The sequence below is a fragment of the Oryx dammah genome, unplaced genomic scaffold (genome assembly GCF_014754425.2).
Source record: "Oryx dammah isolate SB20612 unplaced genomic scaffold, SCBI_Odam_1.1 HiC_scaffold_14, whole genome shotgun sequence".
NCBI classification, from domain to species: domain Eukaryota; kingdom Metazoa; phylum Chordata; class Mammalia; order Artiodactyla; family Bovidae; genus Oryx; species Oryx dammah.
Window position 1 is genome coordinate 6,512,672 of NW_024070198.1, and position 21,639 is coordinate 6,534,310.

The 21,639-nt window shown below is 36.8% G+C and overlaps 1 protein-coding gene across 4 annotated transcripts in view; it reads right to left on the minus strand.

Annotated features, from left to right (window-relative positions):
• PRKG1 (protein kinase cGMP-dependent 1) overlaps positions 1-21,639 on the minus strand; it is a 1,378,000-nt gene that overhangs the window by 37,594 nt on the left and 1,318,767 nt on the right. For 3 of the 4 annotated variants that reach the window (XM_040254675.1, XM_040254674.1, XM_040254676.1), the window contains one exon: positions 13,640-13,736. In XM_040254675.1, the coding sequence (XP_040110609.1) occupies positions 13,640-13,736 (97 nt within the window). Of the gene's footprint in view, positions 1-13,639; positions 13,737-13,837; positions 13,973-21,639 lie in introns of those variants that run through there. The other variant, XM_040254677.1, reaches the window with a different exon arrangement.

Sequence of the window (21,639 nt, forward strand, 5' to 3'; positions counted from 1 at the left end):
TAGGCAGAGTCACCCTACTTGTAATAGCTGGACAACAGCAAAACAGAAATGACAAATATTTTCTCTAAACAAAATAGCACAGGATTCAATCAGGCAACCCGTGTTACATGGGATGGCATAAAATCATTTCTTTATTTTTGACATTTTTTAAACTGGGAAGAAATAGTTTTCTAAATAATTCAAGATTTAAGTAGCCATGGTCTGTATAATAAGATTTCAGTAGCCTGTATTTACTTAAATTGAGGTTATTTATGGAATTCCTGGTAAGGTCTGTAGTAAAAAGAAAAATTCTATAAGTGGAGATGGAAGGAAGGAAGAGGGGAAGCAAGGGAAGGAGGGAGGAAAGGCAAGAAAAAGTCCTGGACTGAGAGAACTGTTTGAGTCCTCTTTTATAAGATAAACTGAGCCAAACTGGGGTGCAGGAGAGTATGCTTTCTCTATTCCAGTTACAGTTCTCAACCAGATACACCAAAAGAGGCAAAAGACCCATAATAAAACTTTTAATAGCTGAGTAAATGAGTACACCAACTATTAGACCCTCTGGACATGCATAAGCCCTAGGTTGTTCTGTCTCCATTATTTTCCAGTATTCCCTTATTGCCAGACATCGCTTCACAGCTTGAGATACTGACCTCAAACTGACCTATGAGATACTGACCTCAAACTCTGTGTTCAGCAAACAACGTAAACAGCTCTATTCTATAGCAACTGGGTACAATAACAAAGCTGAAGCAGGGTATAAAGGAGACATAAAATCAGCATAAAATTCAAAAAAGAAAAACATGAAGTTGTTGTGTATTAAACACGTTTATTTAGATCTACAAAGAACTGGATTTACATTGAAGAATTATACATTTAGAAAATAAAAGCTTTTTAGTGTAAAACACAGTTTTAGTGTAAGAAAACATGCAGTAAAAAGGATAATCTTTAGAGAGAGAGAGTAAATTAGCAGTTGCTGGAACTCAGAGTAGGAATGGAGAGTATTTGCAAATGGGCCACAAGGGTTCTTATTAAAGTGATGGAAATGTTCTAAAATTGGATTGTGGTGGTGATTGTATAATTTGTGGTGAATAGATTATACCTCAACAAAGTTTTTAAGGAATTTTTAAAAGAAAAGGCCCCCAAAATATGTGTATCTATATTTTCTAGTTCTTTTCTTTATTAATTGTGTGATAGTTATGTTTTTAATTTACATTTTAAGGAACTGCATGTCAGAAATGCTTTTCTTTCTATGCTTATCTTTACCTATTCAATAAAAGTTCCCCAATTAGTCAAAACTATATTTCATTTTTACTCTAGTATTGGGAAACTATTAACATTCTTAAAAACAGTTTATTCTTTTTTAATGACTTCCCTATTTTATGACTTTTCTTTTAAGCCCTAAGTACAAAAAAGTTGTGTCCAAGTAAAGGTTGGATTGTGGGTCAATTTAAGCAAAATGTATATACCTATTACAAATTCTTAAAACTTTTCTAGTCAAAATAATATGTATTTTCTGGGTAATGTCTTATTATTTTAATAACATACAAACTACAATCATACCCAAGTTCATGTAATCTGGAGCCTCATTTTCCTCACTTACAAGAATAAAACCACATTAGTTTATAGTTGCACATACTGCAAGACCAAATCAGATGGTGTATGTGAAAATACTTTGAAAATTAAAAGTGCTATGTAAGAATTGTTATCATTATTACCATGAATTCCAAGATATGTGGGAATGCTAATTAAAAGGGATACTTTTTTCCTTGATAGCTCAGTTGGTAAAGAATCTGCCTGCAACGTGGGAGACCCCAGTTGGATTCCTGGGTCAGGAAGATCTGCTGGAGAAGGGATAGGCTACCCACTGCAGTATTCTTGGGCTTCCCTTGTGGCTCAGCTGGTAACAAATCCATCCACAATGCGGGAGACCTGGGTTCGATCCCAGGAGAAGTCAAAGGCTACCCACTCCAGTATTCTGGCCTGGAGAATTCCATGGACTGTATAATCCATGGGTCACAGAGAGTTCGACATGACTGAGTGACTTTCACTATAAATAGTATTTTACTACTATAATTCATAATTAAATATGTTTTAAAGTTAGTTGTTCCTACCATCTGAATGCAAAGGAATAGGAAAAATTTATCTGTCTGAATTTAAGGAAGTTTCTCTTTCAACAGAGAAAGAAAAAGCAATATTACTGCTGTGACTCAAATAACATTTTTGGACATGAAATACTACTGCTGCTAAGTTGCTTCAGTCGCGTCTGACTCTGAAATACTAACGTGCCCAAATATTCAGGAAGAACTGACTTACTGCATTAGTGAAAGAAAGTTAAATTTTTTAAGGGCACAGAAGGCTTCTATTCTACAAAGTAGTTTTGAACTGTACTCCTCAACATTTCCTAACCAAAAAAAAAAAGATAACTTTTGTGAGAATTACATTTCACTGTGTAAAAGTACTATCAAGTTCAGGAAACATTAAGAATAATCTTAATTAAAAGCTTGTCTGATATCACACTGTTGTTAAAACCTCTTTTCTCACTAGTTATCCACAGTTTTATTACTTATCTGTCTCTCTACATTACATAGTAATATCATAGATTTCTTTTCCTTCATCTATGTCTGAAGCTTAAGAAAGAACCATGGCATCTGTTTTGTTCCATAGGATACACAAGGAGAAACAATGAAAACTTGTTACTGTCTGGATGATGCATATCCAAGTGACAGAGAATGGAAAGGCTGGACAATGAGTTAAATAGGGACGTCAGAGTTTGAAAATTATTCAGCCATGAGCACAGAGGTGTGGCCCTGTTGTAAGATGTTTTACTTAAGATTTTATTCATAATATTAAGCACTATTATGTATAATATTAAGCACTTAGTAACCACTAAGCTATCTATATTAATGGTCAAACATATCAATTCAGAACAAAGAACCTAGAAAAAGTGATTTGTCTTATCTTTTTTCATTTGATTCCACCTGCCATTTGCACAAGTGATAATTAAGAGACAGTCTTTTCATCCTTGTCTTCCTTCCCAAGGTCACCACACCTGTCATGAAAACTGTCCATAACCCCATTTTCTCTGTAACTTGCCTTTAGACCTAAAATTCAGTTCTATGGCTAGTGACAAGAAACATAAGGAAATACATATTTTCTTAAATTAAAATTGAGTAAAAGATGTGCAAAGCAGTGTTCATAGAGGAGATAGTTTTCATTTTAATTTTTTAAAAAGACATTTAACTTTCAGTTTAGAGGAAGATGAGAAAGAAAGCTCCATACTTTTCAATTTTTAATTACAACATGAACAAAAGTTTGGATTATTTTATGGAAATAATTTGCAAATGAAAGTACACTTGTGATTTCCTTTAATAGAGAGTTAGCACTGATACATTTTTACTCAAAGGGCTACTTACATTTCAGATTGTCTACTGAAATGTGAAATGTAAACGTATTATTTTCTTCCCTACAGTACTTATTTTATTTTCTAGTGACATTAAAATTGATTTTACTACCTATGATATAGTTTAAATTATTTTCCTTCATCAGATAATTGGTTTCTTTCCCTTAAGATTTAATTTCTATGTGTAATCTCATTAATATAAAGAAGTACTGTATGCAACGGTTTTGTACTGCTAAGTACTTCACATAATTCCATTTATTCTAATACTTAAATACTTAAAACACCACATAGATGGAGTTCAGTATAAGTTGACACTTCACTTTCTTTTGCTTATTGACTCAGTGAATGTTTAAAATGAGTTTAAATAACACAGAGAGAATCATATATGGCAAAATTCTACTCTCTTGAGATGTGAGCAGATTAATTTATGAAAGTGTTTGCATTCTAGTCACACTTTTGAGATGTTAGACAAATAAACCTTGTAATTTTTAAAGAAATGGTTACATACTGGAAGACTTTTAATCAAATGGCTTATCATCACATCTTAATATCCTAATACATGGTATACTCGAACTTCACCCTTTCTGAGACCTGGGTTCGATCCCTGGATTGGGGAGATCCCCTGGAGAAGGGAAAGGCTACCCACTCCAGTATTCTGGCCTGGAGAATTCCATGGATTGTATAGTCCATGGGGTTGCAAAGAGTTGGACACGACTGAGTGACTTTCACTCACTCACTTATCTGACCCACAAAACCTCCTGATAACTTAGCTCAGTGTTTAGCCTAATATGACACACATCAGGGGCATTAATGTGAGGAGAGAGTATGACTTAGCAATGAACTATAAATGTATGCAGTTGATGAGATACACTGAAATATTCAGAATCATCTTTTTTCAGTTTATTTCCAGAAAGCAAGACCAATCATTTCATTTGATTTAAGAGGACACGGCTATTTTCAACACTACTAATAAATAGAAGGATGTTTTTCCCTTTCATGGAAGGGATCTGTCATTGAAAGTGTTTATATAAAATTTTCAGGGACATGGAATACATCTTGGCACAAAGTAAACTACCTTATTCAGAAGTGAAATTATGATGTTTATTTCTGGGAGCACTGCCACCTAAAAATAGCCTGTCTAGTCACCTTATAGTGTATCCTTTTATTTCATGGGTGGACGTTCAGGGCTGAGTCGTGTTTATTTGTGTTCTCGCTTGACCTGATGGCCAAAAATGCCTAATGCCTTAAAGTACATCTCCTTTAAGAAGATAATACGGTTATACCCTGTCCATTGGTCACCCGGTATTTCTCCCTGCTCCCTCACACAACCTCTAGTCAGGCCACTGGCTTTGGTGTCCTGTGAAAACACATGGCCTTCTGTGCCCTGAACTTCTCCTGGAACGGCCTTTCCCCCGACAGCCTTCTCTTATCTCTCTGTTTAACCCCCAGCCTATTCTCTCAGCTCTAGCTTGAGCTCTGTGTCTTCTTAGGGCCTCACTAAGCCATCAGCTCCAAACGCTCTCTTTTTGAAATGCTGAGAACCCTTCTGCATGATTTAGAATTTAATACAGTTCTAAAAGACTTCATTTGCTCTTTTTCATATGAATGAATCTTCTTACTCAGGAGACGGCAAGAAGTTCTTTGAGGGTAGGAGTCGCACCTCATATTTCTACGCCCCACAAAAAATGTTTAGGAAATTTTTGCTAGATAAACTTTTGCTGCATGTGATGTGACCATAAATTCACTGGATTAAAAAATCAAATGTATGTCATAGAAAACAAAAAAGGTGAGCGAGTGGATTAATTGGTGATAAAAGCGTTCATCCAAAGTTTATCTTAAGCCTTGGGAAGACACATCCACTGCCTCTAGAGTAACGATGCTCGCTCCGTTTAGCCACGTGACTCTGTGACCCTAGGCACTGCGTCTCGCCAGGCTCCTTTGTCTACATGTGTAGTTGTCCCTTAATATTCTGAAGGGATTGGCTCCAGGATCCCCTGTGGATACCAAAATCCTCAAATCCTCAAGTCCCAGATATAAAATGGCATAATATTTGCATATAACCTAAACTAACCCTCCTGTATACTTTACGGACTTCCCTTGTGGCTGAGAGAGTAAAGTGTCTGCCTACAATGCAGGAGACCTGGGTTCGATCCCTGGGTCAGGAAGATCCTCTGGAGAAGGCATGGCACCCCACTCCAGTATTCCTGCCTGAAAAATCCCATGGATGGAGGAGCCTGGTAGGCTATAGTCCATGGAGTCGCAGAGTCAGGCACGACTGAGCGACTTCACTTGGTCTTGGTATACTTTAAATCATCTCTTCTTTACTTATGATATCCAGTACAGTGAAAATGCTACATAAATAGGTGTAAGTACAGCACAGCATGTAAACAGTTGTCAGTACAATGTGAATGTTATGTAAATTGTTTCTGTGTCAAATTCGTCGTTTTTCTAACAGCATTTGCCCACATTTGTGTTCCTGTGTCATACTTTGGTGATTCTCACAATCCTGGAAACTTTTTCATTAGTATTTGCTATCATAATCTGTGATCAGTAATCTTTGATGTTACTACTATGACTCACTGAAGATTCAGACGACAGCATTTTTTTTAGCAATAAAATATGTTTGAATTAAGGTATGTACATTGTTTTTCAGACATAATGCTTTTTCATACTTTATAGACTACGGTATGGTGTACACATGCCTTCCCTAGCGGCTTAGTGGTCGAGCATCTGCCTGCTAAGCAAGAACTGTGGGTTCAGTCCCTGGGTCAGGAAGATCCCCTGAAGAAAGAAATGGCAACCCACTGCCATATTCTTGCCTGGAAAGTCCCATTGACAGAAGAGCCTGGGGGCTATAGTTATGGGGTTGCAAAAGAGTCAGACACAAGTTAGTGACTAAACAACAATAGGATATACATAACTTTTATATGCAAGCCGAAAAACTCCTGTCCCTTGCTTTATTGTGATGCTCACTGTACCGCAGTAGTCTGCAATTGAACCCGCAGTATCGCTCAGGAATGCCTGCATTGTGACTGCACCTGTTATGTTCAGTGAGCATTTATCAGACTGGAGTTTCTTTAGCTCTCTGAATAACTTATTTTCTCAGAAATCAATACTATCTATCACAACGAATAATGCGTGTCAATTTTCACTCTTTTGGAGAATAAATGAGGATGACACATTTAATAATAATCCTAGTAGGATATTGCAACCCACTCCAGTATTCCTGCCTGGAAAATCCAGTGGACAGAGGAGCCTGGTGTGCTACAGTCCACAGGGTTGCAAAGAGTTGGACATGACTCAGAGACCAACACTGTAATTGACTCGTAAGGTATGTCTAGAGAAAAGGCTGTATTACAATGAAGCCATTTTGAGTGCTCACCCAGTACAGAGTCCTGATTCACTTTGGTTACTGAGGACACAAGGCCGTGGGATGGCAGGGTTTTCCCCAGGCATCCTCTGCAGCATAAACTGCTGTGGCCACAAATGGCAGTATTGCCCAGTGATCCCACAGCTATTCTATTTCACTGCCAATGTGTGTGGCTTGGCAGCAAGAAGCTCTTGAAAAGTTTTCATCTTCCGTGCGGTTTCCCTTTGGAGTTAAGCTTTCCCCTTTGATAATAATGAAACGAAACTCTGTTGACTGAGCAATAGGTGTTTCACCTCATTTCTTTCTTTAATCATCTCTTAGTCCCTTTTTTCTTTTTTTAAGTTGGTGTACAGAGTCTTCCACGTCACTTCATGTGACACATAGTGACTAAGCAGCTGGGAAAATGCCGTGAGAGTGGTATGGATACACACATGTACAGCACATAGACCCTGTTGCACTAATGTGGTTGTGAGTGTAGGCAGAGTTCTCACAACTTGCTACTGCATTGCCCCGTCCTGGGCAATTCACATCATGGAACTATGCCACAGGTGAAATGAGAGGTGACCTTTGTCCTCCATTTGGCAAGAGCCAGACCCTTGTTGTGCCCAACCAGGGTGCTGTGGTTTAAGAAAATTATGGAGAAAGTGGATATGATTTAGCAGTTTGCACTAAAAATGATTTCCTATCCAGAGGTTAAGGGGTGGGGCTTTTCAATTTAGAAGAGAAATGGATAAGTTAGAGCAGACTGCTTCAGGTTCACAAAGGTTTAGTGAGAGGATGACTGAAAATTGTTTCCTATCTGCATTCATGACAGATCAGAGAGTAAGGAGCTTCATGGTTTGGGGGAATTCGATACAAGCTCTCAGTGTAGGTCATTTGAAGACCTCAGGCTCTTTCTTATATTGGGGAAATGCTTGTATTCTCAGGACTTGGCCTAACAGTGGTAGAAAAGAGGAAAATTATTTCATCCCTTCCCTTTTCTATAGGCAAAGCCGAAAATGATCAATGGATCACTGATCATCAGATCAGTGGATCAATGGATCAGTTATTATTAGCATATTTTAATAATAATAATAACACTGCCAACACTTACCAACCTGTTATGTGGAAGGCACTATTTTAAGGAGTTTAACTCATTCAATCTTTACAATCTGTTAGGCACATACCCTTTTATTATTCTCAATAAAAAAAACCTCTGAGGCTCAAGAGGTTTAAGTAAATGACTAATCACACACAGTTGGCAAGATCTGAATCCAGAAAGACTGATTCCAGAGTTCTAGCTTTTTTCTACCATGTCATACTGTCTCGTGTTTATTTTTTCCTCCATAGATATTTTAACACTAAACTAGCAGCCAAAAAAGAGAAAAGAGACTCTCTGAAGGTTTGACAGAGGAAGAGGTGAATAGTGGATAATCATAAATACAGGTTCTTGAATTCTAACAGACTGTTTTAAAAAAAGAAAACAAAGGTATACATATGATAATGAAGGGTGACACTTGTTTGATTTTATAATGGTGGCTGTTACTGGCGTGACAGAATTAAATATTTTTAGAAGTCAGAATGAAATTCTAGTTTAAAAATCAGTAGTTCTGGGCAATAACAACAGCTCTTTCAGTGACCTGTGATCTTAGGTCACTTATATACATTATTCTTCTTTCCTGTGAAATGTGGATTATACCTCCCAGAGTAGTTATAAAGGGAAAATTATACACAGGATATGAGAGCAATTTGAAAATTATAAATCTGGGTTCAAATAAAAAGCTTTATTATTTTAGTAAGAAAATAATATCAATTTATCAATAAAGATTACTATCAGTTTATTAATCAACTGTCTTGCAATAGTTCTTTTATGAGAAGTGTACCAAAACACTTTAGGATATTTATTTCAGTGCCTTAATGTGTTGATCGTCTGTCTTAGAAATTCTAAGACACTCAGGAAGTCTTGCTCTTTTTTCCATGTGCTGAGCACATGTTGCTCATACGTTATGGGTTTACTTATTTCTTTGCATGACTGCCTGTCCCAGAAGACTGTGAGTCCCTAGAGGTAGTGGCTATTTTCTATTAAACTTTGTATGTCTCAGCAGAGAGCTGGCTACATAAATATAAAATAAAGATGCAGAAAGAATATAATCCAAGAAGACAGAGATCATGTTTTCCATATCACTGTTCCTATATTTTATCCAAGTATGGTGTTCTGGAGTAGGTTTGAACTGCTGAATAAATAGATTAAATATTTAACATTTAAAGCAACCACCACATAGCACTGCTAGATTAATAAATTTGACTTGTATCAGTCTACTCTGAGGGGCTCCCCTGGTGGCTCAGACAGTAAATAATTCTCCTACAATGCAGGAGACCTGGGTTCGATCAGTGGGTTGGGAAGATCCCCTGGAGAAGGGAACAGCTACCTACTCCAGTATTCTGGCCTGGAGAATTCCATGGACAGAGGAGCCTGGCAAGCTACAGTCCGTGGGGTCGCAAAGCTGGACACAACTGGGCGACTTTCACACACGCCATCTACTTTGAAAATCAAGTGCCTCTCTGACAAGAGCAAATGAGAGTATATTCGAAATGTGACCATAAAGGAATGAGATTAATTTTCACTTCTGATTTGTAAAAATCAATCTTCTTATTTTACACTTATGTCTTGTAAATTAAGAGGATTACATAGATGTCTTACAGCAGTGCTTATAGCTTTAACAATTACGTCATACATTAAAAAAAAGTTATTTCATGGAAGGTGCTGTTATAAATGGAATGTGATCTTCTGGAAAATATTCTGTAAGCAGGTAGCCCTGAATAAGTAAGAAAGCAATTCTTCAAAATAAAATATGTACAGAAAATAAAGCATATACCAGATCACAGAAAGGAAAGCAGTGTAAATGACTTCCCAAAGGTAATGCGTGTGAGTAAGACATGTCTGAGAGTAGCTGAAATCAGTTATGCTAAAAGTATTTATGAAATAGACTGAATAACTTATGAACAGAACTCCCATTCATATAAGGCCTTTACTTCAAGCTTCTTGTCTCATCACTGAAGAAATATTTAAGTTTCTATTATTTTCCAAAATTATGTTCTCATCTCTAAAAGTTGGCAGTAGATCATTTCAGTCATTCATCTGTCTGAAAAATACCCCTGCATCTAAATTCATCTAAATTGACAGAAGTGATAAAATTAAAAAATGCTAAGAAGTGTTTGAAGGGTATTAAGCAAAATAACATGAACATGATCTGTATATCAAATGATAATAAACCTACACTTCTAACTTCTAATAGGAAATGGAGTTCATAAATGCAAATTTCTTAGTTCTACATACCCAATTCAAGAGTTTATAACCTTATAATCTATATCTGGGATTATTTAAAAAAATACTACTATTATAAAAATTGTGGTAATTTTTATCTGATCAACATTACTACTGAAGTAAGGGTTGGTAGGTTCAAGGTATAAATATTATGTACTTGGTATTGAGAGAGTCAATTCCTAGGCAGGTTTATAAGAAGTCAGGGTGTCCCGGAGGAGAGAGGGGTCTGGAATTCTCAAGGAGGAGGAAAGGACAAACGTTTTTTTCTCTCTACATTCCTTAGGATTATACAACAATAATGTATCCTGCTTGAGGACAGTCTCTGGAAAAAAACCTCTGGCTAATCCTGTTATCTTAAAATGTAAATTATGGAAGTGGGTCTAGGAGGTCTTTACAACCTCCAGACATTCTTTTGATTCACTGTAATAAGTAGTTAAAAAGTACATAACTCCATTGCTAACGCTAGCAAGGGGGCACTCTTTCTGCCCCTTCTGATGTCTATGTCAGAAGCTTTCTCTATCCCTTTTATACTTTAATAAAACTATTACACAAAGGCTCTGAGTGATCAAGCCTCGTCTCTGGTCTCTGATTGAATTCTTCTCCAGAGCCCAGGAATCCCAGGGTCTTTCGTGGTTCAGTAACACGTGCATTCCTCTGTATACATATGTAAAATGAGTTCACGTGGAGGACACACTGCATAAAGTAGCACTCTGTAAAATCAACAGATTTGTCTCACGTGCACCATCTGCAGAGAGGAGTGAGGGGAAAAATTCTGTAATCACAACAGGACTGGGCTCTCTCTAGACCCACTTCCTCCCTATGTAGGGTGTGAGTCCTACTCTAATGGGTAGTCTTTACTGTCTACTGGTTAACTAATGGTAGCCATTACAGCCTCCTGGGTGGCCACCAGTGTCCTCACCGTGATTCCCTATCAGCTATGACAACAGTATGTGTAACTGCGGTCAAAGGGTTGAGGCCAAGCTCCTAATTTTGGAATCACTAAATACATGTAAAAATGAATCATCACAGAGAAGAATATTTTTCATACCCAGTAATTAATATTATAGGATAGTTAGTAAGTGGTAAGAACTGGGGTAGTGGATTCTCGGGTAATAGTGATCACCGAAATGGCTAGTCTACATTGAACAGTGAAGATAACTTGGATATTTGGATTATCCCACTTGTTCTGGGAAGTGCAAGATCACACAAGACAACGTCACTTCAGAGGTTAAGGACATACCCTTCTACCTGGGATGTACTAGTTATACCTTATACCTAGTTATAACCTATGATTTCCATTAGTCTACAAACATTTGTGTACAAGTGTGAAATATAATATCCATGAGAAGAAAGTTAGGGTGAACTACTTCCAATTTCCCTCCTGGGATGAAGAGTATAATAAATATGTATGTACTCAACCATGCACTTGCGTACAAACACATACAAATTTTGTCCTTTTAAATGCATCACCTTTAATACGCCCATTTTGTGTGGATGCGTACGTGCGTTCAGTCCTGTCTGACTCTTTGCGACCCCGTGGACTGTAGCCCGCCAGGCTCCTCTGTCCATGGGATTTTCCAGGCAAAATTACTGGAGTGGGGTGCCGTTTCCTTCTCTGGGGTATCTTCCTGACCCAGGGATTGAACTTGTGTCTCTTGAGTCTCCTACACTGGTAGGTGGGTTCTTTACCAACTGTCCACTTTAAACCTTCCTTAATTGGGTGGGTGGTTGTGCCTCCTCACATTTTTGAGGGAATTTTCTAGAAGTTTTCCACTATCAGCTTGGCATTTGATTATGCAGCTTGAAGGAGTTTCAGTGTCATTAAGTGATTTGTAATATTTCAAAAATCCTAAGTAAATTCTTGTATTTCATAAAAGATCTCACTGGTAACTCAAAGACTCCCAGTTTGAAGTTATCAGACCTCTTAGGGGACCACAGTTATAATGCTGATATTTTTATGGTCAACTAAAACAGCTCTTTTGTTGTACAAAGTCTTTAAAAATAATATTGAAGAAACTATAACAGGCATAAAATTAATATCGAGAAGATTCTGTCCTTTATGCTGTTTCATAGAGACAGGGGTTTAGACACAAAGAACAATATAAATAAACACACCAGACAATAAACACTTCATGGTTAGGAGTGCCATGCTCTATGCTCTTTCTATGTCCCAACATTCCCCAGTGCAAAGATGTTCATGTATAACACTCATTAAGTCTTCACCAGCTATATGAAGTTATATTTCATCACAAAATCAATATTTTTGAAAAATAAATCTAAGATTGCATTAGTTTAGCAGGGTTCAGAAAAGAAAGAGGTTTTTTCCTAGGGCCTTACTTGATTTTTACTCCTATAACTGAAAATATTTGAGCCTCAGAGGCACAGTATGAGTCAGGAGTGAAGTCAGAAGCACTATTACTGTAGTACCTTAATGTAGTACCTGTGTTAAGGGAAGTATAATGCAAGTTCAGTGCAATACCTTATGGCTCCAAACACTTCTTGACTAATATTTAATAACATAGTTGTGCCTATCCAACTCAAAAATCCCTACTGTAGAAAAATGGACAAACATAAAAACAATTACTGTTGCCATCAAGATTTTTGGAAGGGGATTTCAAACTGCTTTTATGGAAGGGGATTTCTCCTGTCACCTGATGGCAACAGTAACTATTTACTGAACTGTGCAGTCTCAGGGAGTTCCTAACATACTGTACTGGTGTCTAATATCAGGGACTCCTCCACGTTCAGAAGAGGTGGACATTAATCGGATCCTCAAATATGGTTTTATCTACACAGTCTGGAAAGCAGCAACTAGAGTACATTTTTTTTCTAGTTTTTGTTGCAATGTGTCAGTTTTTAAATTTATATTTTAAATAGACACAATAGAACATGCTTTCATTTGGTTTACCCCACACTGATGCAATGTGTTTAATGTATAAACTTGTTTCAAAATGTCTTATTCATCTTAACACTTAGCTCTGTGTATACATAAAATAGAAATGTGTGTGAAATATATAAAATATTCAAACCATATTATCTAATACAGTTATATATATATGTACTGTAATCTCAATAGGTACTTATAACTACAAATCACAGAATAACTACACCATTTACTTAATTTTTAAAGCAGTGGTGAGAATAATTATATGTTATATGCATAGGTATATACTACATGTAAATATACCTCATCTCCATTTATATATACATAAATTTATATTTTAATTATTATGATTATAGAGTACATAATTAAGTTAGTGAGCACTGCTCAGAACTTGGGAAGTAAATAAAGATCATAGAAACTCAGCTGGGTACAAAGTGTTTTATGACTCCTCATTAAGTAAATGTGTTTACCTTTCATTTATTATGAAGAGGTTTTCTAAAAAGTAAATTGATGTTTTTTTTTGTTTAATGATTACATATTTCACTGTTGAAAACTCTGATAAGCTGATATGGAAGTATTGGTACGGATTTAGGAACAACAGTAATGAATGATATATAGAGAAGAAAAAAGAATCTTTAGGAGAAAACAATTAAAAAAGAAGACAGGACTTTCAAAAGCATTTAAAGAATGATTACCTACCAGTTCTACTCGTCCGAAACCTCCAACTCCAAGGGTGTCAATGATGTTGAAATCAGACAGCTTCAGGTTGGCGAAGAAAGCAGCTTCAGCTTCATATCTGGAGTTTTTGATGCGAAAAAATGGAAATTTCTTAGAGGTGCAAACACGAGTACCACGTACAACTGTACCGGAATGACATGACTGTGAAACAGGATTTACCTGCTTAAATTCCATCTTGCTTTTAGAGTCTGCGTTTTCTCATACTCATAATGTTTTGTTTTTGGTCCCAGTTGTGCAGAATAACCTAGATTTGAGCTTGTTTTTTCAAAGTAGAAAAATACAAAGTACCCACTGCATGCCAGTCATGTGACTTATAAATCCAGTTATCAAATCAGAGTTACATCTCGGTATTTTTCTACGCGTCTTCTTATGAGTACAGACTGTTTGTGTAGTTCTTTTTTGGTTTTGTTTTGGATTGTTTGGTTTTGCTTGGTTTTGTTTTTGCCGTTCAGGTTTTGGATGGCAGTTTCTCATTAGGTTCCCTTATCCACAGGCTGGCAGTGGCTCCTATTAATAATTATTAAAAGCGGCAAGATCATTGAGGTCTCTGGAGTGCAGTCACAGCCAGGTTTTATGAAAACAGATCCAAAAAGCTGAGGACTGATGTGGAAATATCTGACATGGATGGTTTCAGAAGCATATTCACATTCCTAAAAAGTGTCTTCCCTTCGTTTGTGATTACCCACTGACTCTCAGCTAGTAATCCCAGTGTCTTTAGGCTTGCCAGTTTCTTATATGAGTGGTGTGAAGGAGCACAGACTAGCCTTCAAAAGTCTAACTCTTTGGACAGGCAAACTGGACACACGCAAGTGGCCAAAATAAGTGTCTCCTGATGAGACAAGTGAATATGAGCTGCTTAAAATATCTCCTTGTTAAAAGGCCCTACTATTTTTAGAAAGGGCAGGAAGGCATAAGATGATCCTCCCACTCACTAAAGTCAGGTCAGGGAGTAATTCAGCTGTCTCAAAAATAAAGTATTTGAATAGCTATGTGTAATCCATGACCTTCAACCAGGCAGGACCTGATTCAGTAGTATGCTATAGATAGACATGATGAACGTGCCTGAAATAATGATACTAACACAGCTTGTTTATGTCGCGGTTTGGAAAAAATCATCCACAGGCATGTTTGGTGTTAAGCTGTGCTAACATGTTAGCTATTCCATTATAATCAAACACAAATTCGGACTCCCTACTTGGGAGAAATGCGGAATAGCTTTCTAGATGAGCTTTCAACAGTTTCCAGTTTACGAGGACAGTTCTGGTTTTTCATGCATCAATTCTTGAAAGACTCATGAGAAGGTAAAAATAACATTGCTTCTCCTTATTAGCTGATTATGGGAAATCAACTCCTTCTAGTACCCCTCTATAAATAAGACTGCTAGTCAATCTGAATGCTATTTGTAGACTTATTAACTACACAATCAAGAGATCCACATAATACTTCAGGAGATGGTTTACTAGAATGGAACATAAGCAACAAATGTGCATTTCTAGCATTCCAACGGGGTCCCTGCTTTTGGAAAATTAAAGCTCCATCCCATTTAAAGGGTCAGTGGCACAGTTCACTCCAACAGGTGTCTAAAAGGGACATCTGTTGGGATCAGACCCAGTGACAGTTTGTATGTGTTCAAGCATTTCCTGGCAGTCAAATTCTTAATGACATTGTTTTTGAATAATATCCCATGTGCTTGCTGGATTTAGAAATTTCAGACATTAAGGGAGTAAACTGTTTCAGACTACTCTGACACCATTTTATATATTTACAATATGGTGTTATTACTTATAGCTCTTAAGATGTCCCCCCTCCCACCCACATCCTTATGTTTTCGGCCTGGAAATATCCAAACAAGTCGTCTTCAGCCATTTGCTGCACATCAGAACTTTCTGAGCATCTTTTAGAAACCACTTAATAGGGGTCCCACCACAGGTCAAGTGAATCAGCAATGTCTGGAAGAAGTATCACATTATCCATACACTTTTACAGCTCCCTGGCTGACTCTCTGGGTGATTCTGATGAACAGTTAAGGGTTGAAAACAATAGTGCTAACCCTTCTGAAAGTCTCAGGAAGTTCCAGAAGCCAGAGAATTCTGGGTTGGATTAAACTGATCCAAGAAAATCAGTAGTTTTCCAATGAGTCTGGAGTGTGATGCATTCATGGAAAGAGTACTGGGGACTCTTATCACTTGGTCTTGACTCCTACCCCTGTTGTCCTAGAACCACAGGAATGCACAATAGCTTTGTAATGGCTAACACGGTTTTAAAAAAATATATTGATAAAGAAAGACATATGCAGAATGTAAAACTTTACTAATTACTTTGCTATTATTTCTAGGTGAATTTTTAAAATACTTCCTTTAATTGGGTGATTTTTTTTGTAGTGGTTGGTGAAATACCTTTTGAAGCGGCACTTTGGTAATTGTGCACTTAATCCTTCATTCTGTTCCTACTGGCCTCAGGTCATGATTTTTGGGGAAGACAAAGAATGCAAGAAAACTGTCAGAGCACTTTCTTTTCCAAGCAAGGAAATGTTGTTGCTTAGTATTTCATGTCTTTTTTTTTTTCTCTTTAAGGTTACTCTTTAGGAAGTCTCTTCATTATGGAGACTCTGTACACCTTTCCTTTTTGAATAAATAGCTATGTTTTTTAACATGAAAATCACCATCTGAAGAGACGTTTGTAAAAAAGCCAAACTAGAGATGATTTAGCTTCTTTAGGTGTCTAACCACTCCAGCTCATACATAACGTGAAGGGATATTTTCATTCTTTCTTGTTACTTAGAAATTATTTGAAAATAACTTGAATACATCAGTTATGTTTTACAGCCCTTACAGTTGATGATTTTGAATGACAAAGGAGACAAAATAAGTTGGCTAGGTAAATGGCTCTTGTCCTATAAAACATCTTTTGTCTAAAGGACGTAAATGTGGAGCACGAGTTCGTAGCTTACTTACTATCGCAGCCTACCAGGTCCAAGGAATTAAGCCCAGACTCACTCAAATCTAAAATACATCTGTGCAAAAGTGTTTATGAGAGGCACAGTTCCCTCTCATGAATACATATCAGTAAGGCAACCCTGAATATTCCTTGGAAGGACTGAAGCTGAAGCTCTAATACTTTGGCCACCTGATGCAAAGAGCCAGCTCATTGGAAAAGACCCTGATGCTCAGAAAGATTGAGGGCAGAAGGAGAAGGGGACGACAGAGGATGAGATGGTTGATGGCATCACTGACTCGATGGACGTGAGTTTGAGCAAATTCCAGGAGCTCGTGAAGGACAGGGCAGCCTAGTGTGCTGCAGTCCATGAGGGTAGTAAAGAGTCAGGCACAAGTGAGCAGTTGAACAACAGGGCATACAGTTCCTGATGTTTGACTGCTTAAAATCTGGCAAGAAGTATGAAGTATATTTTCTAGTGTTCCTTAACTTAGAGGTACATATTTTTAAAAATAATACTATTATTTACAGTTGACCCTTGAACAGTGCAAAGGTTAGGGGTGCTGACCCTCCAACAATCAGAAACTCATGTATAATTAATAGTGGGCCTTCGATAGCCACAGTTTTCCCGTATCTACAGCTCCGCATCTGCCGGCTCAACCAAGTGCATCATGTAGTATTTACTACTGAAAAAAATCTGCAGGTCAGAGGATCCTCACAGTTCACACTCATATTGTTCAAGGGTCAACTGTATTGAATGAACAAATGAATACAAGTATATTCATCAACTTTTTAAACACAGGGTGAGAGCAATGGATTCTCTTCCTTAAAAGTGCAAATACTGACATACTCTGTGACTTCAAGGAGCTTACAAACCCTCAAAATAGGTTAACAACATGAAAATAACTACAACAAGAGAATAAGTGTGTGGGGTGAAATAGATAATATATCATTTCTTAAACATTGGAGAAGGAAATGGCAACCCACTCCAGTGTTCTTGCCTGGAGAATCCCAGGGACGGGGGAGCCTGGTGGGCTGCCGTCTATCGGGTCGCAGAGTCGGACACAACTGAAGTGACTTAGCAGCAGCAGCAGCAGCAGGAGCATTTCTTAAACGTGCCTGACAATATGATTCACCTGGCGCTTTGATGATCAGAATCCACAATCTCTAATCTGTACAGCGTACTCTGCTGCTAAGCATAGTGATATATGGAAATTGTTAAGAACTGCTAGAAAGAAACAAAGTTGCCTACATTTTCACCTTCTCTCTTCATTTCTCCTTATACACCAAAGGAAGTTCTAAAAGCAATGAGCATGTAAATAACTCTGCAGCTGTAAAGATGATGAGACCAAGACACATATGCAAAATCTAGAAACAAAAATAATACTAGAATAACCTTAACCTATCTTTCTCTATCCAAAACCACATCTCTTCCAGTATCACCAACTTACACAAATCAAGAGTAAGATTCCGATGTCCTTTATTATTCACAATTTTTTTTTGCTGTTGCGATAGGTCAACGAATCATCTCTGTCATCATTTCAAGATAACAGAATTGGGTTCTAGTCTTTATGACTGACCACTATTATTAAGAAGCAAACGTCTCTTCTTAATACTGAAAACAAAGTACAACCCAGGATAAAAATGTATGAAACTTAAAATTTTATCTTCATGTTGATAGTGCAATAGCAGAAAGGGCTCAGTGTTAATTTACAAAGCAAACAATAGTAGGTGCATTTTGAAAGTAAGGTCCAAGAATCCAAGGTGAAGGTGAAGTCGCTCAGTCGTGTCCGACTCTTTGCGACCCCGTGGACTGTAGCCTACCAGGCTCCTCCGTCCAGGGGATTCTCCAGGCAAGAATACTGGAGTGGCTTGCCATTTCCTTCTCCAGGGGATCTTCCCGACCCAGGGATCAAACCCAGGTCTCCCGCATTGGAGGCAGACGCTTTAGCTTTAACCTCCGAGCAGAAATGGCTCAGTGTTAATTTACAAAGCAAACAATAGTAGGTGCATTTTGAAAGTAAGGTCCAAGAATACAAAGGGACATCCAGATGGGATACAAAAGCCAGTAACTAAAAGACAATGCAACAAAAGGCTAGTGTGGCCCTATTTACTCTAGCAAAATCTGTAATTTAAATCTGCTTCAGAAGTCTACTCTTAAGTGTCAAATCAAACGGAATCCTAGTATATTTTAACCCACATGCAGATCAGTCACCACTGCTTGTCTGTGCTATCTCCCCTTGGGTATATTTTTATTTCCAGTTGAGTTTAGTTTTATCAGACTTTGGGGGAATCTATAAAATGTTTCAGTAAATACACATGAACTCTCATCTATGACTAAGTTTTTTACTCTATAACTTTTAATAGTAAGATGAGATTCAAGGAGACAATGTTGATGCTAGACTTAAAAATAATGCAAGAGCACATCCTAGCCTACAAACAGAAGCTCATGACTTGTGATCCTGGCTCTGCCGGTGACTTAGGACTTCCAACTCATGAATTCTTCAACATTTAGGCCTTTGTAAAAGTATCAACATACACTTAAGTAAGTAGGGAGAAGTTGTATACATATAGTCAGAATCCTAGCTTACTTAAATGTTCAGATGAATGCCTAGGAATCCTTTCACTTTTTGTGTGATCAAAAAACATTAATACTTATAAATAAATATTCACAGAAATAGTTAAAGGAGGTAAGAAATCTTCAACAGTTAGCCTTAAGCACAAAATATATACCTGGTCTAGGACACACGCAAGCTATAATGTTGGCCATCTACTGAATAAACACTTACTTTGGTACATGGGATTTTAGGCAGGACTAATTCCTGATTTAATAAAACTTGGCACATTAATTTTTAATCTTGAAGAGTAAATACAAATTCAGCCAGACATTAACGATATATACAGAGAAAACAGAATTGAAAACTGGACCAATAATACTTATTTAATACAGATGTGATTTGGGTTTAAACTACTGGGACTATCACCTCATTGTGCTACATTAACATTTTGTGACTATGAACATAGTTACTACATGTCCTATTCCCTGATTCTAAAATGTTTGGAATTAAATAAGCTTAGTCATTAAAAGAAAAATGGATAGTCCTTAAATCTATAAGCAAGTCATCAGTCATCTCTTATTAATATAATTGTTTTATTTGAAAGTCTCATTGTTAAACTAACTTTAAAAGCAGAATCTTCTGACTTTATTAGAAAACTGTGAACTTACTTTATTTTTTTAAGGTTTAATAGGGTGTTATTTCCTGTTGAAATAATGTTTTTCAAATAACATTTTTATGAAAATCTATTATTACTGTAAGTTTTGGGGAAAAAAAACTCTTTAAACATTAGAAACCCTATTCATATACTTCTAAACAAAAAGAAATAATCTTTAATTTGTCTGGCTGTAAAGCATACAAGTATAGTCACTGTCTTTTAGGAATAGTGGCAAAAACTTGAAGAAATAAAAAGTTTGAAAGTAACTTAATGAATATAAAGTATTTCATTATGTCAATTTTCTCCAGAAAGTATAATCTCTTCTTCAGGGAATTTGAGATAGCATTAGTTTGCTTTCTGTACTTTCAAAATTGTGTTTTTTCAGAAGTCTTTTTTTTTTTTTTAAGTACTCTAGCCATGAAATAGTTCTACTTATTTTTCAAATGCATTCCCTTGAGAAGATACAGCCAACAGGAATAGGCAAGAAAATTGCATTACTCATATCTGCTGTCTAATAAGAATGATAGTAATGCAATTTTTTTTAAATTTAAGAAGCACTTTCTTCCAAGGACTCTAAAATGTCTCTCATTTAATTTATCCTTCCTGATTCTCTGTGAAGATGGGATAACAAATATTTTTACTTTTATTTTGCAACTGGGTAGACCAGCTGCTGATAAGTGATTGATTTCAGTAATTAAGCACTAGAAGAACTGGAACTAAAAATCTTGGGCATGTTTCACATTGTAGCATGTTTACACTTATTCTCTAAAATTTAATTTCATCTTAAACAAGATAGAGAGTCAGACAACTTTAAAGATGCTTTTATGGCAACCCACTCCAGTACTCTTGCCTGGCAAATCCCATGGACAGAGGAGCCTGGTAGGCTGCAGTCCATGGGGTCGCTAGGGGTTGGACACAACTGAGCGACTTCACTTTCACTTTTCACTTTCACTCCAGTGTTCTTGCCTGGAGAATCCCAGGGACGGGGGAGCCTGGTGGGCTGCCGTCTATGGGGTCGCACAGAGTTGGACACGACTGAAGCGACTTAGCAGCAGCAACAGCAGTAAGATACTATCGTGGTTCAAAATCTAGATCAACACCACTGGGAGGTCCTCTCATCCAACCTTCACATTTAAAAAAAAAATGAAAGAACTAAGTACAGAGATAGTAAGTGACTTAGCCAAAGTCACAAAGGTGCAGGCATAAGTGACTGGCATTTTGACTTACTATCTGTAATCCTTTTTACTATCTGATTCTATCATCACAGTTTTTTATTTTTTTAATTCTTGTATTTGTAAAATAAAGGCAAACATATGTTATAAAATATATTTGAATAATATACTATTTTGTTACACATTTACATCAAGAATGTGACTCCTGTCTGAGCACTGATGCCTTCTTGTCTTTGATGTGGTCTATGGGTGTGTATGCTCTGATTAAATAAAAGGACTCAGAATGAAAGTACACTGCTGCTCAAGAGAGAAGTTTTAAAAATCCAAACATTAGAGCTGCATTTGTGAAAATGAGGAATAAGCTACCCAGCATTAGCTTGAAATATATTGATCGTTATGCATTTTTAGTTATTCTGTTTTTAAAGAGTGTTTGTATAGTAATTTGAAAGGAATTTTAATTTTTCTGAAATAAGGGCCAAAGTAAATATATATTGTCATGAAAAAAACTAGCAATAAAGGAATTAAAGATTTTCTTCTTATTGGTGTTTGTTAGTTAAACAGAGTCACTAGTCCATAATAAAGTTATTTATTTATTCATTCAGCAATTATTATTTTTTATTTAGAGAATGCAGATACTTGCAT